Here is a 15,718-nt window from a genome sequence, read left to right as displayed (position 1 = left end):
ACACAGACAAATGTACTCTTAGGCGGGGGTCACACTTGCGAGTTTGATGTGAGAAACTCGCGCAAGCCTCTCGCATACCCGGAGCTGCCACGGGCACTCGGGACCAGAATGTGCGGCTGCATAGAAATACATGCAGCCACACACTCCAATCCAAGTGCCGGTGGCTGCAACGGGTATTGATGCGCAAGTTTCTCACATAACACTCGCAAGTGTGACGCCGGCCTTAGGCTCAGCAACAGAAAGATACAAAACCCTTCTGAATGATTTCTGCCAAAAGGATAAATTAGCAAATTATAGGGGTCCGATCAGCTTTAATATCAAATATTGATAGTCTACTTGATTTGTATAGCAAATCTCAAATGGAAAAAAAATGTCCGTGTTTGCTCTGCCAATTGTCTATTTTTAGGTGGGATTGGTCACATGTAGTTACTGTACATACACAAAACTGCAGTATTGTCTTTCAAGGTTATAGCATATGCAAACAGAAATTGAGAACGGCCATCACATTAGTATCTGGTCACGGTGTGAACAGTCACAAATATACTGCTCAAAAAAATAAAGGGAACACTTAAACACATAGGATCCTATGTTTAAGTGGTCCTTTATTTTTTGAGCAGTTTACATTTTAACCAGCTGCATGGACAAAATGACAAATGTAACATTTACAGCGCAGACAGTGATCGTACATCAGCAGGACGATAAACTCACAATCAGCCTGTATTCACCACGCAGTTTCCTTCCAAATAAATTCAATCTTCACTTCTAAAGCGAATGTCCACCCTACATTATGAAAGCGTTGATTCCTTTGATAAAAATAAAAAGTTCATGGGAGCTGGGTCACTTCAGTCCCATGGCAACTGCCCAGTCTCTGTGTTAGGTCCCCTACTAAATATCCATATTTTACGCTATTTTTTAAAGGAGTTCCCACTGGTTTACTTTTTTCACATATTGCATACCTAATGATAAAGGTAGATGGTCAATACTGCTATATAATTACCTAACCTGTGACCAATAATGCGGTTAACCACTTAGTGCGGAAATTCTCCAAAGCAGCTCATCTTCTACTAAGAAAATTATTCAATTAAGGACAATTCAGTGTCTTTCTATGAGGATTAGCGACAACTATGCAAGGAGCAAAAAGACCGTGGCGAGGGCATATTCAAATTATAATTTCTATTCACAAGGCTTTTTTTTTACTTGATCAATGGGGCTGATTTTTGAGCCTAGTAGCCTTTTCTTCCACATTGGAACATCCCTAAGGTGCTCATTTTATCAAAAGCAACCTTAAAGAGAAATTGCCATCATGAAAATGCCGCCCATTCTGCAGGCACCATGTTATAGAGCAGGGGACGTGGAGTACACGGATATATAGTTTTGTGAGTAAAGATTCAGTATATGTGATTTAATCATTTAATCCTCTGCTCTTTCTGGGATCTTGGGTTCAGTGGGCGGTCCTATCATTGACTGACAGCTGTCTTTGTATGAGAATGCACACAGGAGCTGTCAGTCACTGACCGTTCCGCCCACTGGACCCAAAACCCCAGGAAGAGCAGAAGATTAAAACATAGATTATTACGGAATCTTTTCTCACAAATCTGCATATCAGTGTGCTCCGCTTCCCCTGAACTATAACATGGTGCCTGCAGATTGGACGGCATCAGGAAAACTGTTGTGATTTTTCGGACTTATAAAGTAGGCATTAAGTTAGTTGGTAGTCTTTAGAACCTTGGAATTGCTCATAAAATGTATTTCTGAGCATATATTTCATAAAACACAAAAGGGCAATATGCAGATTGGCAGGTTATTGACATGTTAGCTAGAGATGACAAGGTCCCCATACAAACCTACTGCTCTCAGGAAGATTGGTGCTAATGTATGTTTATGGCCACCTTACAAGGGGTTGTACTAAGTAGATAGAGAATAACTTATCTATAAGATATGGGATACCTTTTTGATCGTTCAGTCTGCTGGGGCTATCAGCTATCTACAGATTCAGGGTCTGCAAAGCCCTATCTGAACGGAGCACAGGTCACACATATGCGCCCCTCTCCTCCATTCATTCTCTAAGGGACTGCTGAGCAGAACTCGGCTATCTCCAGTATTCCGACAGAGAACGAAAGGTAAGTGTGCATGCTCGACCGCCACTCTATTTAGACTGGGCTCTGCAGAGTCTCAATCTCAGGATAAGTCCCACCGGTCATCTACTTGGCGCAACCCCTGTAACAGATGAACATGGAAAAACATGACATACAGTCCAAACAAAGTCCATATTTCTGAAATGAGAGGTTCAGAAAAGTGTGGCAAGCTTTCCATTCAGCCTGTGCTTCATTGCTTTACAGGGCTCGCATGTCTACCAAGATCATTCATAAGAACAATTTCCCTCAAAAATTGCATAGAAGCTTGAACGAACAAGCAATCTAAGTGATGAGAGAAAAGGGCAACGCTATTATGATGATTGAGAAATAAAAGCAGCATAGGCAGATCAAACACCATGAGAAATAATAAAAGGCAACAGATGCACAATTATTACACAGGAATCAATAGTTGGAGGAAGCAGTGCTTCCTTCTGCTGGAGAGGTTATGGTAACCTCACAGCACCTTGTAAATGTCAAGTTTTAGCAAACATAATCAGAGATAAGTCCTCCGTGACGGCAGCCTCTGGGATGGAGCATTTTTACATTGCGCAATCATCCACTTCAAGAAAAGTTTCCAGTATGGAAATGACAGTGTGGTATTATACATTATGTAATCTACATTAGATTACCTTCTGAATTCAGCAGTAGAATTATATAAGGCTTAGCATCCACAAAAACACAGAACAGGTACATGTCCACAGGTAGGTACAGATGTTTGTACAGAATACACTTGCTGGATGCCTATGGTTTAGCCCTGCTCACTCTGCCATCATAGCGCCTCTATCAGAAGTGATTTTTTTTTTATGTTACTGTTTATGGCATGCTGCCTAGGTTATCAGCCACTGCTGCAGTCTAGAAGTGGTGGCCGAATATACGCAGCGCTTACAAGCGCTTTACAGCTGAAGATGGTTGGCACTGGAGTGCGCAGTTAGCTCCTTATCTCCATCAGTTTCAGTTTAATTGCAGTACCCCAATGGTGCATCGGCTTCATCTAGAAGCATCGGGGGCACGCAGTTGAGACCAACGGCGCAACACTGCCGCCGGTCTGAACTGGCGAACAGGCAGGATCGCACTCTCCACCAACACGCAAGAAGCGGGGAGGCCGAGGAGCAGGGCGCTCAGGACAAAGATCTCGAGACAAAACCTTCAGGCTATGTAACCACAATAAGTTTTTGGTGAATTTTTGAAGCTGCAGATATTCTGCACGTATTAAGTAAATTAGGTTGCTTGCATTTTTTTCATTGTTTGTTTTCACATCTGTAACATTGCACTTCTTTGTCTCTTGTTGGCATGTCATGTTTTAAATAAAGCTGCACTGTTTTTGACACTTCCTCTTATTTGGTTTTGACAAAACTTTATTGATGTACTTAGATGCGGATTACATGTGTTTTTAATGCGTTTCAAAAACGGAAACACACTAAAAACGTATTGGGGTTTATTATCTTCAGATTTTGCGCATGTAATGAAAGTCTAGGGAGAAAATGGACACAGAAAACAGCGTACCCATAAGAGAAATGGATATGTTGCCGATTTGAAATCCACACGGCAGGTCAGTTTATGCGGAGCACATAACTGAAATGTGAAACAGGCCTCAGAAAGAAGCACAGAGGGCCTGAGAGTTCTAGAAATCCCATCCACTCTGCTAGAGTCAAAAATTCACTAAAACCTCACTGTGGGCACACAGCCTTACTATCACTTGAAGAGCTCGGGCAGACGGTCGTATTAATCGAAAGAGTGCCATCGTTTTGACAAATAGCACTCGTGTCCATGTTGTTTCATGGGGCCCTGCACATGTCAGGTTTTTTACCTCGAACAGCGTCTGACTGAGTACAAAAAAAAATTGCAGCATGCTCAAATTTGATCCAATATTCAGAGCCCCCTCGGCCATGCAAATCAATGGCTGCATGGAAAACATCAGACAGCACTGTGACAACATCTGGCTGCAGTCCGATTTACGTGGCTTGACAGAACAGAGACAATTTTTCCATCTTCTCCTCATGAGAGAAAATCAGAGCACACTGATCACACTCGGATCAAACTCACAAATTTCTAAGGTTACCGGTTAGTTTGTTCTTACGATATTAAAAGGGGTTGTCCACTACTAGCACAACCGCCTTCTTAGACTACTCTGTTCCAGCGCAGTTGGCACTTGCGTTCACAAGGCTGTGATGCGGTGTTGTGACACGTGATGCCCGACACCAATCAGTGCTGGCATCACTGTCACCGCCTTTGGACAAACCGAACATGAAGAGGAAGTCTGGGTTGAGCTTTAAATACAATTGACAAGTGGGTGTCACTAGTTGGGGGCGTGTCTCTACAGAGTCTCACACTGTCCAATCAGTGTTGCCAATTGCCAAACTCTGTAGACACACACATTTTTGACAACTGGGAGTTCTCATATCACTTGTCAAGTCATTCCTAAATTGCTAGAAGGAATAAAAGAATAAAAGAGGAATGTCACGACGCAGGATTACAGGAAAGGAATCTAAAGGGTTATAAGTTCATGGAGAATGCAAGTATTTTCTAAAACAGAAAAAGACTTGACAGTTTCTAAGAAGTCAGTTAAATGGAATCTGTCACCCAATTTTAGCCCTATAAGCTGCGGCCACCGCCATCAGGGGCTTATGTACAGCATTCTGTAATGCTGTAGATAAGCCAACGATGTAACCTGAAAGATAAGAACAACAGGTTATGTTATACTCACCGGGGGCGGAGTTGTGTGCAGTGGGTGTCGCGGTCCGGCGCCTCTCATCTTCATACGATGATGTCCTCCTCCTTGCTTCTCCCTCGGCTCCTGCGCAGGCATACTTTCTCTGCCCTGTTGAAGGCAGAGTAAAGTACTTCAGTATGCAGGCGCCGGGAAAGGTCAGAGAGGTCCGGCGCCTGCGCACTGCTGTATTTTACTCTGCCCACAACAGGGCAGATAAAGTATGCCTGCGCAGGAGCCGAGGGAGAAGCAAGGTGGAGGACATCATGGTATGAAGATGGGGGGCGGCGGACGGGATGGCGACACCCATCGGACCAGACCGAACGCCAGGGTGGGTATAATCTAACTCATTTTTCTTATCTTTCAGGTTACATTGGGGGCTTATCTACAGCATTACAGAATGCTGTAGATAAGCCCCTGATGGCTGTGGCCACAACTGATAGGCCAAAAATTAGGTGACAGACTCCCTTTAAGGAACAGTTAGACGTGTATTTCAACCCCTCAAAGTACCATTAACAAATGCCGATCCCCTATATACAAATCTATCACTCATTAACCAGCCTGCTCACACAGGCGAACGTACAACGGCGGGGACAGAATGATTGCCAATATGATCGTTGTGATCCATAAAGTATATAATTGGCAGCACATCCCCTTTTTACATGAGGAGACGTGCTGCTGTTGATGACTTTTTTGGCCAGCATAAACGAGCTAATTACCAGAAGAATGAGCGTTATGCTCGTTGTTGGGTGATTTCTGGCATGTTTACACTGGCAGGTAATAATCAGGAACAAGCAAGCTTTCCCTTTACATTTTTTTTTATCCTTAGGGGAAGTTCACACTGGGTAGATTTGCTGGCTCCATTCTCTGTCGTGTGCATAAATGCAAGCTTATGTTGTAGAAACTAATGTAAAATCATAAAATGTAACCTTTTACTGCTGTGTATGCACCGAGATAGCTCTGAATCAAACATCCCGTCACATTACCTTGTAATTCGGATGGTGTGCTAATAGGGGATATCTAGGGCTTGCCCTGTGCCGATTTTCACCCATTTCCATCATAAATATCACCCATCTACAAACTTTCAGTAGTGTCCCTAGATTTTTTTTTTTTTTTTAATAAAATGGAAATTTGTGTTCAGAAGAGAAAATAGATACTGATGAGTAAGTGAAGGCTTGGTACAAGCTGCAATGGGCTGATGAAAAAGATAAACCCCACTGATGATGGTGATGGAATGCAGCACATATCATGGAAAGAATGCAATTCAGGCAGCCCTGGCACAGAAACGCTCACCCAAACATTTATGTGCTCATTTCATTCTCCTATTGCTTTGAGGAATGGGGCTTAAATGGCAAAATAACTAACCCTGCACAACCGGGCAATTTTTTCAGTCTCCATAGCTGTATGTGGGCTTGTTTTTTTTTCAGTACACTATTCATTTGGCCATACAATCTACTGGAAAATAGGAAAAAAATTGATGTGTGCTGGAATGGGAAAAAAAAAAAATACAGTTCCAAAATTGTTTTGTCCAAGTTTTGTTTTTTTGCAGTGTTCAAAGTGTGGTAAAAATGACCAGGCAGTGCGACTCTACAGGTCAGTATGACTACGGCGATAGCAAACCTATAAAGGTTTTTTTTTTTTTGCTTGTTTTGCAAGCAAGAAAAAAACTGAAATTTTTAACAAAAACATAAATAACTAAAATAATTGGTCTATGTCTCCATTTTCTGAGACCCGTAATGGTTTCATTTTCCCATCGATGGATTTTTGTGTGCTGAACTGAACTTTTTATTGGCCCCGTTTTGGGCATATACGATGTTTTGATCACTAATTGAACTGTTGGTGGAATTGCAACAACACAAAAAAAACAATTCTACTGTTTCAACTTTTTTGCCTCTGTTTGCCATATGGGTTAATTCATTTTATATTTTGATGGCACTTTTACAGAAGCAGCAAAAAAAAAAACAGGTTTCATTTTTTCCAATTTCTTTCTTCAGATCTTACGGAGCCTAATTAATCATAACGGAGCAGATTTAGTACCATGAGTACATCAAGTCTCAAATTGTCATATCCAATCTTAGACCCATTTATTATGGGTTGTTAAAAATGGCTATGGCTTTAAGTAGCTTAAAAGGGTTTGCTGCTTTGTCTTTTTTAGATTTTTAACAAATCTATTGGGACATGATTTTGTGACACTTGCTAATGTATAAGTGTTAGATCCACTTATTGGCGGTCTGCTTGTTAGTTGAGCAATACTCACAGACTGCACAGTATTTACAGGGGAAGAGTCTTGAGGAGATCATTTGCATATTCCCAGTGCCTTCTGGGATAAGTGAAGAGTCTCCGCGAGCTCAACGATCACTGGGTTTTGGCCGTTGCAGCTGAAAAGAGGAAATCGGAAAACCAGGGGAAGAGTCTTGAGGAGATCATTTGCATATTCCCAGTGCCTTCTGGGATAAGTGAAGAGTCTCCGCGAGCTCAACGATCACTGGGTTTTGGCCGTTGCAGCTGAAAAGAGGAAATCGGAAAACCAGGGGAAGAGTCTTGAGGAGATCATTTGCATATTCCCAGTGCCTTCTGGGATAAGTGAAGTCTCCGCGAGCTCAACGATCACTGGGTTTTGGCCGTTGCAGCTGAAAAGAGGAAATCGGAAAACCAGGGGAAGAGTCTTGAGGAGATCATTTGCATATTCCCAGTGCCTTCTGGGATAAGTGAAGAGTCTCCGCGAGCTCAACGATCACTGGGTTTTGGCCGTTGCAGCTGAAAAGAGGAAATCGGAAAACCAGGGGAAGAGTCTTGAGGAGATCATTTGCATATTCCCAGTGCCTTCTGGGATAAGTGAAGAGTCTCCGCGAGCTCAACGATCTCTGGGTTTTGGCCGTTGCAGCTGAAAAGAGGAAATTTTGGCTCATCTTTCATCGTTTTTAAGAAATCTCAAGATGGAAGAGGCCAGGAGCCATTTGGTGAGCTGCATTTCTTGCTACATGTTCACAGACTTACCAGTGGAAAAGCCAAACTTCACATGCCACAAATGCAAGCTTGTGTCCCTGTTGGAGGAAAAGTTGCAAAATCTCGAAGAGAGGTTGGCTACGTTGAAGATCATTAAGGAAGGTGAAGAGTTCTTGGACAGAGCAGAATTATCTCTTCATGTTACAGAAAGAGAAGAAATTCGAAGTGCACCTGAAGAAACAGAGGAATGGAGACATGTGACCCAGAGAAGCAGGAGGATCAGGAGGCAGTCAGCACCCATACTGCTCAGGAACCAGTACCAGGCTCTCACGCAGGAAAATGATGAAGAAATACATCAGGATAAGACTTTGCCAACAAACAGCAACCTTGTACGCCTTCAGAGTCCTCCTGGATGGAGAAAGAAAAATGTTGTGAAGAAGAAACGGAGAGTGGTGGTCATGGGGGATTCCCTGTTGAGAGGAACAGAGGCCGCTATCTGCAGACCGGATATAACTTCAAGAGAAATGTGCTGTCTTCCAGGTGCAAAAATTAAAGATGTGTCTGACAGGATATCAGGACTCTTCAGACCTACAGATGACTACCCATTCCTGCTACTACATGTGGGGACAAATGACACCGCAAGAAACGACCTGGAAACCATCTGCAGAGACTTTGAAGACTTAGGCAAGAAAGTGAAAGAACTGGGAGCGCAGGTGGTCTTCTCTTCCATCCTCCCAGTGGATGGCCATGGAACAAGGAGGTGGAATAAGATTCTGCAGGTGAACAACTGGCTACGTCGATGGTGCCGTCAGCAACGATTTGGATTTCTGGATCACGGAGTGAACTACTTATACGATGGACTACTTGCTAGAGATGGGTTGCACCTTACGAAGACTGGAAAGCATGTATTTGGAAGTCGCCTTGCTACACTTGTAAGGAGAGCTTTAAACTAGAACAACATGGGAAGGGAAGCAAAAGACCAGAAAAAGCCATACACCTGACAAATGCTATTGAGAACTCTGCTAATAGAAGTGGAAAGGAAGAACAAAGACGAAAGAATCTAATTAATAAAAATATTGGAGAAAGAGAAACCAATCACAAACTAAAATGTTTCTATACTAATGCACAAAGCATGGGCAACAAACAAGGAGAATTGGAACTACTAACACAGGAAAAGAAATATGATGTCATTGGAATCACTGAAACTTAGTGGGACGATACACATGATTGGAATACAAGACTAGAAGGATACAACTTATTTGCAAGAAACAGACTTGATAAACGAGGAGGGGGTGTTGCATTGTATGTTAGAAACGCATATATCTGCACAGAGATTGAAGCTTCAGAGACTGGGAGTTCTGTGGAAACTGTTTGGGTAAGAATACAAGGACAGAACAATGGAAAGGACACCATTGTAGGCATTTACTACAGGCCGCCTGTGCAAGCTGAAGATATGGATGAACTCTTTATGCATCAAATGGCCAAGTTCTCCAAAAAATATGACATAGTTGTCATGGGAGATTTCAACTATCCAGACATTTGTTGGGAATCTCTCTCAGGCAAAACTAACAGGTCAAGGAAATTCTTATCCTCTCTTGCTGACAACTTTATCTTCCAAAAGGTAGGGGAGAAAACAAGGGGAACTGCTACCTTGGATCTAATCCTTATAAACAGGGAGGAAATGGTTGAGGAGGTAAAAGTGGCTGGAACCCTAGGAGGTAGCGACCATGCTATTTTAGAATTTTGGATAACTAGAGGCGGAAGACCTGTGAAGACTCAGACGTCAAGGTTAGATTTCAGAAAGGCAGATTTTAAGGGATTCAGAAAGATAATTGGAGGAATCCAATGGCTGGATATCCTTAAAGACAAAAATGTCCAGGAAGGATGGGAAATCTTGAAAAATGAAATTCTCAAAGCACAGTTGTTAACAATTCCGAAAAGAGGGAAGAATAGGAAGCATTTAAGGAAACCAGGATGGGTGAACACAGAACTTAAGCACATGCTAAAAAGGAAGAAAAAAATGTTTATAAAATGGAAAGAGGGAGGCATATCTAAAGAAGAATATAATGCTGTCTGCAGAATCTGCAGGGCACAAATCAGATTAGCTAAAGCTGAAAATGAATTGAGGCTTGCAAGAGATGTAAAAAGCAATAATAAAGGATTTTGGGGATATGTCAAAAGTAAAAGAAAAGTCAAAGATGCTATAGGATTTTTACAGGATGAAAATGATGAAATGGTAAGACAGGATGTTGAGAAGGCTGAACTTTTAAATTCATATTTTGCATCTGTTTTCTCTCAGAAAGGAAATGTAACACCAACTGTTATTCACTGTCCTATTAAGGGAATAGAAGAATCCAGGATATCTATAAACAGAAAGATAGTGAGGAAACACTTCGCTAACCTAAATGAATTCAAGTCTCCAGGTCCAGATGAATTACACCCCAGAGTACTGAAGGAGATAGCAGAAGAAATTTCTGAACCACTCTCCATAATCTTTGAAAATTCTTGGAGAACAGGAGAAGTGCCAGAAGACTGGAGAAGAGCAAATGTTGTTCCTATCTTCAAAAAGGGGAAGAAGGTGGACCCAGGCAACTATAGGCCGGTGAGTCTGACTTCTATACCAGGAAAGATCTTTGAACAAATTATTAAACATGTAAGTCAATACCTGGATAAGAATGAAGTGATCAAACAGAGTCAGCATGGGTTTGTAACTAATAAGTCATGTCAGACTAACTTAATTTCCATCTATGACGGTATCACTGATTGGGTGGATCAAGGAAATGCTGTAGATATAGTATATCTTGACTTCAGCAAAGCATTTGACAAAGTCTCTCATACAATCCTTATTGAAAAAATGACTAAGTATGGAATGGACAAGGCAACTGTTAGGTGGATTCATAGCTGGCTTAGTGATCGGACCCAAAGAGTGGTCGTAAATGGCTGCACATCCAGTTGGAAGAATGTCTCAAGTGGGGTACCACAGGGCTCTGTCCTGGGCCCTGTATTGTTCAACATCTTTATCAACGATTTAGATGAAGGAATTGAGGGTAAACTGATTAAATTTGCTGATGACACAAAGCTAGGAGGGATAGCTAATACTAGAGAAGAGAGAGAGAGGATTCAAAAAGATTTAAATAAACTGGAGAAGTGGGCAGTAACTAACAGAATGGTTTTTAACAGGGAGAAATGCAAAGTACTACATCTGGGCAATAAAAATGTAAAAAGCATATATAGAATGGGAGGAATAGGGCTAAGTGACAGCACATGTGAAAAAGACTTGGGTATACTAATAGATCACAGACTGAATATGAGTCAACAGTGTGATGCAGCAGCAAAAAAGGCAAATGCAGTTCTAGGATGTATTAACAGAAGCATACAGTCTAGATCACGTGAAGTCATTATTTCCCTCTACTCCTCTTTGGTCAGACCTCATCTGGAATATTGTGTCCAGTTTTGGGCACCACATTTTAAAAAAGACATCAACAAACTGGAGCAAGTTCAGAAAAGAGCGACCAGAATGGTGACCGGTCTGCAAACCCTGTCTTATGAGGAAAGGTTGCAGGATTTGGGAATGTTTAGTTTGCAAAAGAGAAGACTGAGAGGAGACTTAATAGCTGTCTACAAATATCTAAAGGGCTGTCACATTGTAGAAGGCTCAACTTTATTCTCATTTGCACAAGGAAAGACTAGAAGCAATGGGATGAAACTGAATGGGAGGAGACACAGATTAGATATTAGAAAAAACTTTTTGACAGTTAGAGTGATCAATGAGTGGAACAGGCTGCCACGAGAAGTGGTGAGTTCTCCTTCAATGGAAGTCTTCAAACAGAGGCTGGACAGACATCTGACTGGGATGATTTAGCGAATCCTGCTTTGAGCAGGGGGTTGGACCAGATGGCCCAGGAGGTCCCTTCCAACTCTACGATTCTATGATTCTGTTCGTAAAACGGCAAAACATGATCAGACCTGTCCAAATGAGAAACATCTAACCCAATGATCATTATTTTTCAGTTGGAGGAGGTTGAAGCATAGGTCGTCACATGCTCTTCTATCCCAAGCAGGCAATATAGTGAACAGAAGAGCTGTGTAGTCTGGGAAGAAGGATGCACTAACAGGGGCATAAGTATCTGGGACGTGGAAGCGAGGTCGGTCGACCCTAGCACAAACTTCAACTGGATGTGCGTCCCAGGATGCACATTCAGTTGAAGTGTACTGCAGTGCAGAGACCCATTGGTTCAGTGCACTGCGATACAAGCTGCCAGCCAGAGGCAATTAGCTGATGTCGGCGTGCACGTAACTGGAGGCACATGGCAGTGACGTCATGCGCTTCCTTCTCTTGGACAATGAAGTCAGCTGCCAGCTTCAGAAGAGGACGAAGCACGGCGTACGAGTGGAGGGAAGATGTGTATAATCATTTTTTTTCCTATGTATTAAAGAATAGCGTAACCAACAAAGGAAGAAAACTGAAGACATGTCCAATCATTCAATATATGAAAATATTTATTAAGGAGGTATACAACAAAAGAGTAAGGTGGGGTGAGGGACAAATACTAGAAAGGGGGCACCACACGAGGGAGAACATTGATGGCAAAATAATAATATAGCAGTAAGGCGGTAAAATAATAAATATTGAAGATATATTCTAAAACCACAATGCTCAAAATGCCAAATGTATATGCCGCTACATAAGGTAAAAATTGCAATCAAAAAGATATAGCAGTGTGCAAATATGAGGAATCATGTATAGAATAAAGTGCAGGTGCAAATAGATCCAAGGGGCTAAGACAAGGCAGCAACCTAAAAGTTAGGTAAATAACAGAGAAATACATATATAAGTGCTGCTGACCTAAAGAAGTCCAATGAATTGCCTCCCAAACTTTACCAAGGGGCAGGGCACATCCTGGGGACTCTCCACGTGTGCTTAAGGTAAAGTTTGGGAGGCAATTATGATTCTCCAGGTCTCTACGAGTTCGCAGATACCAAACATGTCTAGGTTCTGTTTTATTTAAAAAGGCACCATTTTCAGAGACCTGTAGCGTCTCCATGTTTTGGGATCTGGAGCTGGGTGAGGGCTTACTTTTTGCGCGCTGAGCTGATGTTTTTATGTTGCAATATTGTGGCGACTAAAAAAAAAAAAAAAAAAAACCTGTAATTCTGATATTTTTATTTTTTTCTTTACACCATTTACCAATCTGATTAATTCTTGTTGCATTTTGATAGCTCGGGTATTTCTGAACGCAGCAATACAAAATATGTGTATTTTTTTATTGTTTTTTATTTTTGAATGGGGGAAAAAAGGAGGGTGATTTGAACCTTTATTTTTTTTACATTTTTAAAAACATTTTCTTCTTACTTTTCACTTGCTTCAGTAGTCTCAAGAGACTTGAAGTTGCAATCGTCTATTCGCTTGTGCTACACATGGTAGGGCTGCTATGAACGCCGACCACAGGGGCTGCTCACAGCAGATCGGTAATAAGCACAGAGGACTCCTGCAGACCCCGTTATGCCAACCCATCTGCGCCCTGCGATCATGTGACGGGAGCCGATGGGTGGAGTTAGTGACGAGCACATGTTAAATACTGCAGTTAGAAAGTGACAGCGACATTTAATATGTTACAGCTACGGGTGGATCGTGATTCCACCCGCAACTGTTAGGGGCACATATGCCTGAATAGATGCGGACCCAGAGCAGAAGCAGCATCAAAGAGGGGGAGTCGGCCTATGGCATACATATACATCATAGGTCATAAAGGGGCTAAACATGTACAGCACACGGATGGCACATGGACCCACGGACTTGTATTGGCTCTTGTCATCCATGCTGCACTGCAGGTAAATAAAACTGACATGTCTCTGAGTGATTTACACGGTCCATGTAAAAACATGACATGTGCACAGCAACATAGTTTATAATGGGTACTACGTGTGTACACGTACGGAAACACGGACATGTGAATGAGGCCCAAGATCTACAGCCACTTTTATTCCACTGATCATTCACTGCATGGATTAAGTAGGATAAACCATACAGGTAAAAAAAAAAAAATATATACACCATCAAGAAAATTATACATATAATAAATTGAATTTAATGCAAAGATAACTGAACTTATTGCAAATCTAGTAACATACCTTTGTAGCAAGCTGTGACACTGGGGACTGCAGGTCGGCTTGGAGCAACTGGTCTTTACTCTACAAAGAGAATAGTTACCAGTTAGTAGAGTATTTCCAAATATTCCACTTCCGGTCATGCTGGCAAATCTGTAATTATTAGTTCTAGGCTACATCAGCGTATACATTATGGCTTTTATTATTCCAAAACAAAAAAAAAAAAAAAAAGAACCCCAGCAGGCTGCACTATACTTTTTGATAAAAATGACAAACTGTTTTATATTCAATGGGATCAGTTGGGCACGGTTTGTGTCTGACATATTGCAGATCGGTCTCCTTAAGGAAAGAAGGAAAAAAAACTGAATACCTAAAACACATGTGAACATAGCCTTAGGCTAAGTGCACACATTGCAGAAAATTTCTGCACAAAAACCTGAATCCCTTCCCAGAAACCGCACCTATTTTTCCGCGGCGGTTTTTGTGCGTTTTTTGCGCGGTTTTGATGCGTTTTTTACCGCAGCGGTTTCTAAAAGCATGGGAGAAGCCTAAACCGCGGAAAAAAAAAACGCAAAATTAATGTGCATGCTGCGGTTTTTACCGCGATGCGTTTTTTTCGCGGTAAAAAACGCATCAATGTGCACAAAAAGTGCAAAATGCATAGAAATGACTGTGCATCTTATTTTTAGCGGTTTTATAGTGAAAACCGCGGTAAAAACCGCTAAAAAAACGCTGTGTGTGAACACAGCCTTACAGGTCTCAAAACAGGCCCACAATAAATAGCCCTAATGGGTTGTTTAAAAACATCGATCAGTCTCCTTTCTCTTAGACCACGTTCACATGTTCAGTATTTGGTCAGTATTTGTAAGTCAATACCAGGAGTTTTGAACGTGTAAATGTGGCATTAAGTAAGAATTTTAATTATTATCTGGCTGGCTGATTAACCCCTTGTGGACATGGTCATTTTGCTTTTCTTTTTCTTCCACACTTTGAAAGAGGCAGAACTTTTTATATTTCCATTGATACAGGCATATGAGGTTTTGAATTTTTGTGGGACAAGATTTAGTTTTGAATGACACCACTTTATAACAGGTAAACTGGAATTGCAAAAAAAGAAAAATATATTACATATAGAATAAATTCTGGTGTTTTGTTTAGGTATGTTTTTACGTTGTTCACTAAAAATGAACTGGTAATACATTTTAAATTGCTTGCATTAAACAAAGATCACCTTTTGGACATGGACACCACACTCTGAGAGCTGTACTTTTTTTTTTTTTTTACTTTAGTAAGGTTGGCTGCAGTTTTAACTGGTATGACTTCTGTTCTATTTTATCCCATGTTTTTGCAAGGGGATATAACCAAAAGAGACTGATTCTGTCATTTTATTTTTTTTCTGTTTTGGGGTTTACAATAAGGGAAAATATTTTTATACTTTATTTTGTCAATGAACTTGGCATATGATGATACAAAATCTGTCCATTTTTTTCTTCTTACACCAGGCAGGTCCTAACCCCCACCCACTTGTCAGCTGTTTTCCGCTCCAACAGGACCGGATGTGCACAATGCACAGAGGCAGAGCAGTACAGCGCCACACACTGTAATGGCTGTCCTCACGTGCCGCAGCTCAGCTCTGATTTAATAGGAGTACACAATAAACATAGGACGTGCAGGAGGCATGAAACAGCCGTCATCCGGTGTGTACCACACGAATACTTTCCTGCTGATATGTTTTAAAATTGGACCAATAAAGTGAATAAAATAAAACGAATCAATAAAATGAACAGGGAGTGCCACCTCTTTTCTTTGCGAATGGACAGTA

The 15,718-nt window shown here is 41.4% G+C and overlaps 1 protein-coding gene across 3 annotated transcripts in view; it reads right to left on the bottom strand.

The window, feature by feature from the left end:
- TDRP (testis development related protein) overlaps positions 1-15,718 on the bottom strand; it is a 166,470-nt gene that overhangs the window by 75,710 nt on the left and 75,042 nt on the right. For 2 of the 3 annotated variants that reach the window (XM_073589211.1, XM_073589212.1), the window contains exon 3: positions 13,921-13,980. The exons of the other annotated variant lie outside the window; for it this stretch is intronic. In XM_073589211.1, coding sequence (XP_073445312.1) covers positions 13,921-13,980 — 60 coding nt within the window. The remainder of the gene's footprint in view (positions 1-13,920; positions 13,981-15,718) is intronic. 3 annotated transcript variants of the gene reach the window in all.

Source organism: Dendrobates tinctorius, unplaced genomic scaffold (genome assembly GCF_039654945.1).
Source record: "Dendrobates tinctorius isolate UK_male_01 unplaced genomic scaffold, ASM3965494v1 ptg000107l, whole genome shotgun sequence".
In the NCBI taxonomy this organism is placed as follows: domain Eukaryota; kingdom Metazoa; phylum Chordata; class Amphibia; order Anura; family Dendrobatidae; genus Dendrobates; species Dendrobates tinctorius.
Note: the sequence above shows the minus strand (reverse complement) of the source record. Positions and strands in the feature narration are given on the sequence as shown.